The sequence below is a fragment of the Gavialis gangeticus genome, unplaced genomic scaffold, assembly GCF_001723915.1.
Source record: "Gavialis gangeticus isolate Ggan-Ray unplaced genomic scaffold, GavGan_comp1, whole genome shotgun sequence".
NCBI lineage: Eukaryota > Metazoa > Chordata > Crocodylia > Gavialidae > Gavialis > Gavialis gangeticus.
The window spans coordinates 14664076-14673432 of NW_017729031.1; the positions used below are offsets into that span (position 1 = coordinate 14664076).

At 42.2% G+C, this 9357-nt stretch overlaps 1 protein-coding gene across 6 annotated transcripts in view; it reads right to left on the bottom strand.

Annotated features, from left to right (window-relative positions):
* The window catches only part of KYNU (kynureninase), a 130282-nt gene that overhangs the window by 65335 nt on the left and 55590 nt on the right, over positions 1–9357 (bottom strand). For all 6 annotated transcript variants that reach the window (XM_019522464.1, XM_019522463.1, XM_019522462.1 and 3 more), the window contains one exon: positions 7018–7100. In XM_019522464.1, the coding sequence (XP_019378009.1) occupies positions 7018–7100 (83 nt within the window). The remainder of the gene's footprint in view (positions 1–7017; positions 7101–9357) is intronic.

The window sequence follows — 9357 nt, forward strand, 5'->3', positions numbered from 1 at the left end:
CCCCCCCCCCCCCCCCCCCCCCCCCCCCCCCTTTAGGGCCTTCACTTCATTCCTAAATAAATTCTGCCAGACAACATTCACTTATTGCTTCTCAAAATGAGGTATGATGCTTCTTCCTGGTCCATAAAATGGTAAATATTAAACACAAAACATCGTTAAAATTCTGTTTATGTTCTCACATTAAACCTCCTAAAAGAAAAAAGTTAGAATTTGCTCTTCTTCTTCTCTTCACTCACACTGATATGCTTAGTTTTACATGCTGCTGAGGAGAATATTTATTCTTAAATACCACATTTGAGGAGAACATTTCAATATAATTTTATTCTCCTTTGCTTTTACACTGTTACAAAGAGAGAGTCTGAAATAATTATTTCACATTAGGGAAACATTATTGGCCTAGAGAGGTGACAATGCATCTCTTACTTGGAAGCGTACTTACCATATTAATTTGCTCTCATTCTAAGAAATAATCATCTAGAATATGCAAATATGTTCTAAGAACATTTCTCACAAATAAAAAGTTGTTGGGCTGTGAATCTGAAGGCTAGATTTTAACCTAAGCTATATTTTATAGCTCAATTACGCAGCCCTTGAAAAAACCCAAGAGAATAAGGTCTATAACGATAATGCTGACAAAACCTTATATGCCAAAAGGTGCAAAAAAAGCTACAAAATACTTCCCAGTAGAGAACTTAAATTGTAAGAAAGTAGGTTAATGGTGCACTGACCTTTAGTCATTATTTCGTTTATAGAAAACTTAAAAATATACAGGTCACACTGCTTAAAATGGACAAAGATGCAATAAAATGAATACATTTTGGCCCCGGTGAAAAAAACCAGGCAAATGTTTATAACATACTATAACAGCTTTCTGAGTACTTTGGTGGTGAAGGGGCAAGCATGGAAGTGTCAAGAACAGAAATGAGATGAAGGTTATGCAGAGACATAATTTCCTGCTTCACACCTCTCTTCAAATTGCACATTTTATTTAGTTAAACAAATAATTTAAAAACATGACTTAATGATGAAATCCTAACTACAATAATCTGTCACCTCTGCAAGCCAGGTTGCTAGGGACACATCATTTCAGTTCCCTGTTTTCTTCACTAACTCCCAGCCTAACACACTTGGGAAGATTCATCCCTGGACTGAGAGAAGCAGAGCAGGTAGAGGATTCTTTTGCCTGTCCAAATGTACTGCTGTTAGAGGCCAAGTTACAGCCTCAGATCTTCCCTAATTGCACGTCCAGCTGCCAGGCTATAACAGAGGAAAATATACAGATATATACATAACTGCTATGCTGGTTCCCAGCCCAGTCTACCCAGTGCTTTGGCCTATGCCGAGGCAGTACAGAAAAACACTAAGTGTATGCCAAGGGCATTACACCAAAGTTTTATCATTTTGCAGGTGTCAAAGGGGCCAGGATGAATCTTTACTCCTCTCTGAAGTCCATTTTAACATCTCCATGATGACCTTTTAAAATCTACACAAAACTGGAGATATATAACTAAGAGATCACATTCCTTTTCCTGATCACAACCCTCCAAATAAGCTGGATTGAATCAGAACAAGTGATGTTTACCATTGGGAAGTGACCAAGCAGGTCTGGACCAAAACCTAAGATCTTGCTGCTAAGGAAATAAAAATGATCACAGACTTAATTTATACTCACAACTAATTTCTAAACCCATGGCTTTACTACCACTTTTTTGTACTTTCTGATAATCAATAAGCATGTATATATTAAGTTTGCCTTTCAGTGCAAGGCAGGCAGAGTCATAACTCAGATGGAACTAGGTGATGAGTGACAATACTAGATCCTAGATATATGAAGAATTAAAGCTCTTAAGCTATTCAGACCGAACAAATGATCATTTTATATTGTGAATTTCCATGAAAAGACTGGGATTTTCATAAATTGAATCCAGCAACTACAAAAGGGAGATGATTTGCAGTTGTATTAGGGCTTACTAGGCTGCTCCCAAATAGCTGTATCAGTAGTCATAGCTACTTGAATAGCTACTTAAATCACATGGTATTTTTTTTTGTTCTCTGATTGGATAATATGATAAATAAGAGGTCAAACTAAAAAAAAATATCCAAAAACCTAAAGCAATCATAGACCTGCTGAAGAGAAGATACATAAAGAGATATATAGAAGGAGCAACACAGACCAATAAAATAATAAGGAATGTTTAAATATTTATAAAGTCTACCTTGTCCTCTTCCACCCAGAAAATATTATATTTGACTATCTACATAGATCCTATTTTTTTAAAATCCCTCCTTCCTAAAGGGGAAAATACAATTCTTTTATATCAAGTGGTTGTTGTGGTGGTTGTTATGATGCCCTGCCTACCTCTGTGTTTCCCTAACATGAGCTGCTGTTTCTAACCACTGCACCCGCTGGGGATGATGGTCCTCCTTGTGGTCAAGATGCCAGCTTCTATGTCCTACTGGGTTTACACTGGCCAGGAAGTTTATACTCTAGTTGCTGTTAAGAATTGAGGGAGCTTCTGTTAAAATTGATGAGAAAGGGGAGAAATGAAAAAGAAAACTATCATAAGATATCATAACTATCATAATTAACCATACAAATATGAGGCCCTGGGTGCACTGGAGGAGTGTGCGGTGGGGGAAAGTGCACTGGAGGGGCCTACAGTCATCACTGAGTGAGCTGAGGGCCAGCCAGGTAAGCAGAAGAAGAGACACCGTGTCATCATTGTGGGCAACTCCTTGCTGAGAGGAACAGAGAAACCCATCTGTTGTCCAGATCCCCCCGTGCGTGAAGTCTGCTGCCTGCCCAGAGCAAGGATCAGGGACATCACAGCGAGAATTCCTTACCTCATCCGGCCCTCTGACAACTATCCCATGGTCCTCATCCATGTGGGAACAAATGATGCAGCGAGGAGTAGTCCAGACCATATCATGAGTGATTACAGGGCTCTGGGGACCAGGCTTAGGAAGATGGGGGCACAGGTGATTTTCTCATCGATCCTCCTGGTCAGCGGTCGCAGTAGGCATCATGTCACTTCCACCAGAGAAGTCAACCTGCAGCTCCGGAGTTGGTGCCATCATGCGGGTTTTGGTTTCCTGGACCTTGATCTGCACTTCCTTGATCTTCACTTCCATGCAAGGGACCTCCTGGATCGCAATGGGCTTCATCGCTCCACAAAAGGTAAGAGTCTCTTTTCTTACAGGCTGGCTGACCTCCTATGAAGGCTTTAAACCAAGTACGATGGGGGATGGGGAGGCAGGTGATAGGGAGAGTCTAGAACCTACAAACCATGAGACATGCAGCAGTACACCCCAGGTAAGTACCAAGGGGATCTTTGGGCATCAGAATGGAGGGGCACCAAAGGCACCATTCAGAGGGCTCAAGTGCCTCTATAATAATGCTAGGCGCATGGGGAACAAGCAAAAAGAACTCACACTCTGGCTTGTAGGCAATAACTTTGATTCAGTGGGGCTAACTGAAACCTGGTGGGACCCTACCCATGACTGGGCAGTACACATTGAGGGCTACAGGTTGTACAGAAGGGACAGAGTAGGGAGGAAAGGGGGTGGGGTTGCTTTCTATGTAAAAGAGCATTATACATCTACCCTAATCAAAATGGGATCAGAGGAGTAGAAAGCTGAGGCATTGGGTTGGGTTAGGATACATGGAGGTTGAGGGGAAAGGAACTTGGTGGTGGGGGTCTACTACAGACCTCCACACCAAAAGGAAATGCTAGACTTGGAATTCTTGAGGCAGCTGTCAGAGGCTGTACAGCCTAGGAATGTGGTTGTCATGGGTGACCTAAACTACCCTGACATCTGCTGGAAGGAGCAGTCAGCCAAATCCAACCGTTCACATAGATTTTTAACCTGCATGCAAGACCATCACCAAATGCAGTAGGTATATGGTCCCACTAGCGGAAATGCCTTACTGGACTTGGTGTTGGCTATGGGGTAGGGCCTGGTAGCGGAGCTGCAGATTAATGGTCACCTTGGAGACAGTGACTACCAAACAAGTGAATTCACCATATGGCGTAGGATAGGTAAGATAACTAGTCGGGTGGAAGTGCTTGACTTTAGGAAGGCTAACTTCAGTGTGCTTAGGAGTCTATGACACACTGCAGGATAAGAGTATTGGTGAGATGGGAGTCCAGGAAGGGTGGTCATTTCTAAAGGAAGCGACCCTTCGGGCACAGAGGGAGACTATCCCAGCATGAGGGAAAAGAGGGAAAGGAGCCAAAAAACTTCCTTGGCTAAACAGGGAAATCCAGGGGAGCCTAATGGCAAAAAAGAGGGGATATAGGTGGTGGAAGCAGGGGGAAGTTACCAAAGAGAAGTATACCTACTTGGTCCGTACTTGCAAAGAGGCAGTTAGAAAAGCCAAAGCAACTACAGAGCTAAGGCTGGCAACACAAATTAAAGACAACAAAAAGGTTTTTTTTAGGTATGTAGGGAGTAAAAGGAAGGCACAGGGCAGCATAGGACCCTTACTGAACAAGAAGAAGAAATAAGTGACAGATGGGGGGACAAGGCAGAGCTATTCAATGAGTTTTTTGCCTTGGTGTTCCTGAACAGGGCTCAAGATAAGTCTTCTAATGGGTTCTCAGAGGGACACCAGCCCACCAACTGTCGACATTGACTTGGTGCAGAGTCATTTGGATGGACTGGATGTGCCAAGACATCAGGTTCAGATGAGCTGCATCCGAGAGTACTGAAGGAATTGGCCGGTGTCATAGCAAACCACTGGCGTGGCTATTTGAGCTCTCATGTCACTCGGGTCAGGTCCTGGAGGACTGGAAAAGGACCAGTGTGGTCCCTATTTTCAAGAAGAGGAGGAAGGAGGATCTGAGTAATTATAGGCCAGTCAGTCTCACCTCCATCCTTTGGAAAGGTCTTTGAAAAGATTATGAAGGATCATATTTGTGGGAGTCCACTGGGAAAAATAATGCAGCAGGACAACCAGCATGGATTTGTAGTAGGCAGATCATGCCTGATCAATCTGGTTTCGTTTTATGACAGGGTCACAAAATGCTTAGACACAGGAGTAGAGGTGGATGTTGCTTTCTTGGATTTTAGCAAGGCCTTCAATACAGTATCTCATCCCATACTCATTAATAAATTAAGAGGCTGCGACAAAGATGTTTACACAGTCCAGTGGGTGGCAGACTGGCTTAGCGGTTGCACCTAGAGAGTGGGAGTAGATGGGGCGGTATCGACCTGGAAGGATGTGGGTAGTGGAGTCCCGCAGAGTTCGGACCTTGGACCTGTACTGTTCAATATCTTTGTCAGTGACTTGGATGTGGGTGTGAAGTGTACTCTGTCCAAGTTTGAGACAATACTAAATTGTGGGGTGAAGTGCACACTTCAGAGGGTAGAGAATGATTGCAGGCAGACCTGGACAGGTTAGAAAGATAGGCAGTACACAATAGGATGCAGTACAACAAGGACAAGTACAGCATGCTGCACGTAGGGCGCAAAAATATTCAGCACACCTACTGGCTGGGAAATGACCCTCTCAGTAGCACAAAAGCAGAAAGGGATCTCAGAGTCATAGTGGAATTATGAGATCCCAGAAGAGAAGGCTGAGAGGTGATACTGTGGCTGCCTACAAATTCATTAGGGGGACACAGCGAGGGATTGGAGATGCTCTGTTCACCAGGGTGCCTCTTGGGGTAACAAGGAACAATGGTCACAAACTGACAGAGAGCAGCTTTAGGCTAGATATCAGGAAAAAACTCTTCATGGTAAGGGCAGCCAGAATTTGGAATGGGCTCCCAAGAGAGGTGGTGCTCTCCTCTACCTTGGGGATCTTTAAGAGGAGGCTGGATAGGCATCTAGCTGGGGTCATCAGACCCCAGCACTCTTTCCTGTTTAGGCAAGGGGTCAGACTTGATGATCTGTTGAGGTCCCTTCCGGCCCTAGCATCTATGATTATATGAAAGATTTGCTTCCAAACAGCTAAATCAACTTTGTAAGGAATCATTGATGAGATGTTCAGCATTTTCTAATATTCTCCAAGCATTCCATCATGTTCAGATTCCTTAATTCACAACCTCTTATTTTATTGTTTGGTCATGGATTCTCCACTCAGTGCATTTGTCTATAATAGGAGAAAGTTATAGGTTGAATTGAGATCAAGTAATATGTATTATTACCTAACCTTTTCCCTGTAGACACAGGTTAACAACTTTTTCTTAGTTTAGCTGGTCAGTGTTGAGGGTCAACTACAGCCAGTACAAAACTGATACCAGCTAACTTCCAATCTAACCTCAACTTCTTGGTATAATATAGAGAAAACACATGAGGGGAGAGAAATGAAACACCATTTCATTTCACCTTTATCCTAACTGTGGTAGTCAGCAACTATGTATGGAAGAAATTACTTTGTCTTAAGTCTACTTCATTGGACCTGGCTATGTTGAGACCCTAGTGAGCACTGTCCATAGTTATCTTTCTGTCTCTGGGATGCCCAAGTGTGTTTTTCCTTAGGGCTCTCCAGCCTGGCAGATTCCTGAAGCCAAGGAACTGAACCTTACAAGCATTATCACCAAGTCTTCTCTTTTCTCAGCTAGTTCTGCCCTGGCTTCCCACTTGGATGAAAGAAACAAGTATCAAACATGTCAGGTTTCAATGCCAGATGAGGGAAGAAAAGCAGAACAACTTTAGACAGCAATCATTGATTCACTCTATCCCTCCTTTGAAAAGAACATCTCAATGATGCCAACTGCCATTTAAAAGGATTTTAGCTTCATATATTAGTTCAGGTGGTTTATGATGAACTTGGAAACTCCCACTGCAATTAGTTTCATGATATACAAGTGGTCATACATTACTGCGTACATAAATCTCTGAAATCAAACCTTCAAATAAAGCATTACTCCATGTACATCTGGAAAGACTACTATAAAACAAAATAGTGGAAGAAATAAGGTTTTGGAGGCAACGTTTCTGGATTTTAAGGCACGAGAAAACAAAAAAGTACACTCTCAAAAGTATGTTCTTTCTCCAATTCATACATACCAACTATATTAGCCATAAGCTCCACAATGCACTCATCTGCTAATATCCATGGGCGTTTACCATTCGAATGGCCATGAACACCTCTAAAAGGGAAAAGAAACAGGCGATGCTAAGATATGCTGTTCCCTTTGGTGCATTCCTAAGAACAAGTTGAAAGGCGACCCCTTCCCACCCCCTCTCACCCCACCTCCCACACACACAGATTGGCTTGCATAGCCTTGGCACAATATGTTTCTTACAACACACAAGCTAATCATAAATAGATACAAACAAGAAACAGATTAAATGGCATCTAACAAAATTTCTATTCTCTTAATGCCTCAAGACATTTTTGGCACAAACCTTCCAAACAACCCAATAAACTAAGATGGATGTTTAGAAAATCCTAGAAGGCTTGATTATGCCTGTTACGTGTCCTGTATAATGTACAGTACTTAATTGCACTGTTTTAGGATTAGAGTACATTCAAGATTGTGACTTGGTGGGTGGCTGAGTGAGTGGGACAGAACATAAATTTGCATCAGTGCTGTCTCACACTGCTAGGCTAGCTGGATGTAGAGTAGGTATCATTCCTGGACACACTGGAGGAGCAGTAGCAGCGCCCAAAATTTCTTTCCCAGCTGTACTATTTCCTACAGAACTGAAAACCAGCACACAGATTTTATTCCAAGTCTAAGGAGTCCAAGTTTTGCCAGATCTAAGGAGTCATGTACCATCTAGGCAAGTCAACATCCATATTGACAAGGGATACTGTAGAGAGAAGGAAGGACAGAGTTTTCTTGCCCCTGGCTAGCAGAAATCCTTGCCATTAATGATGTCTGTCCCTACTGTATAATCTACTAAATTCACCATGTTGTAAAAATAACATTTAGTTAATTCGTGGAGGAACCAACCAGGTCTTTCAACAAATGTTTTTTATTCCCTCTGTGCTACCTAACAATTTTTGAGAGAGATACGTGGACCTGAACCTAAATTCCAGATTCATACACACATGATGTTTTGTAGGCATCTGACACATCTAAGCCACATTACAAATTTATTCTTTGTATAGTGGCCCATACCAACTCCCTCCACCTGAACACCTCATTGCTGTGGAGCGTTTGAAATCTGCATTTGGATCTGAACTATATAACTTGAAGCCAGCCCTACTCTAAAAAGGAAACAAGTTTTAGGTAACAATACTTTTAAAACTGATACATGTAATATTGCAAAGATTCATATACAGATGTGTTTGGTAATTAAAAAAAACTACTGGTGATAATAAAGAAGAACATTGCCCTGGGACTCCTCTCTCTGTATATTTTTCTTCCTTGCAGGACACCATGGGATATGTGTGGAATCTGAAATGCCAGACTGCATACAGCTGAACTAAAAAAGTATAAAGCTGCTTCAGAAGAGAAACTAAATCATTTGGGAACTGGGAGGAGAGGAAGGAAACTAGAAGCTGTGATAAAAGGAAAAAAACAAGTAAATAAAAAGGAGAGCAAGAACTGTGGTCAAAATAAGCCTTCACAGGGAGAACAGCCTTACAATGTTCTCTCAAATTCCTCAGAATCTCTCTGGCATATTAAGACATGATCCATCCACCAACTTCAGAGGGGTCCTTACCCATCATGCCTACTTATTTTTTTTTTGTAAATCCCATCAGCCTCAGATCCTCCCTTGGTTAAGATTTTTTCCCTCCTCCTGCCCTCTCTCCTACATGTTATTTGGACATTTTGCAATCAAATTGCTCAAAGGCAACATGTGCTCAGAAATAGAAACCAACTATGAAGTTAAGTAAATATAGCCAGTACAGAGCATGACTATAAAACACATGAACCATATTGGACAAACATACTGAATCTACCACAAAGATAAGTCAGTGCAGCCTATCTGAATAAGATATATTGTAGGGGCCATTGAGCTTAGTCCCACTCTGCACTGATTCTTTTTGAAGTCATGGTGAGCCAGTGCACTGAAGACATTTCAACTTCCTCTTCACTCCCACAGCTGAGCTGCTCCTTTCTTTCCCATTTCCAATGATACATACACACATGATGTTTTGTAGGCGTCTGACACATCTAAACCACATGCTACAATTTTTCAATTGTTACAAAAATGCCAATGATTCTTCCCTAGCCTTAAATGCCTGGCAAAAATCACAAAACAGGGCCCCAGACAGTTCACCTAGAATCTCATCCTATCACAGATGATTAGCTTGGCCCCACGCTCTATGAAATGGAGCTGGACCAGGTTGCCCTACACCTCATCTGCATATACATTTTTGAAGGATCCCAGGACTTACGATAAGAATACCCGGTACAATCATTAATGGGACCTAGTTAGTGGGGGGGGGGG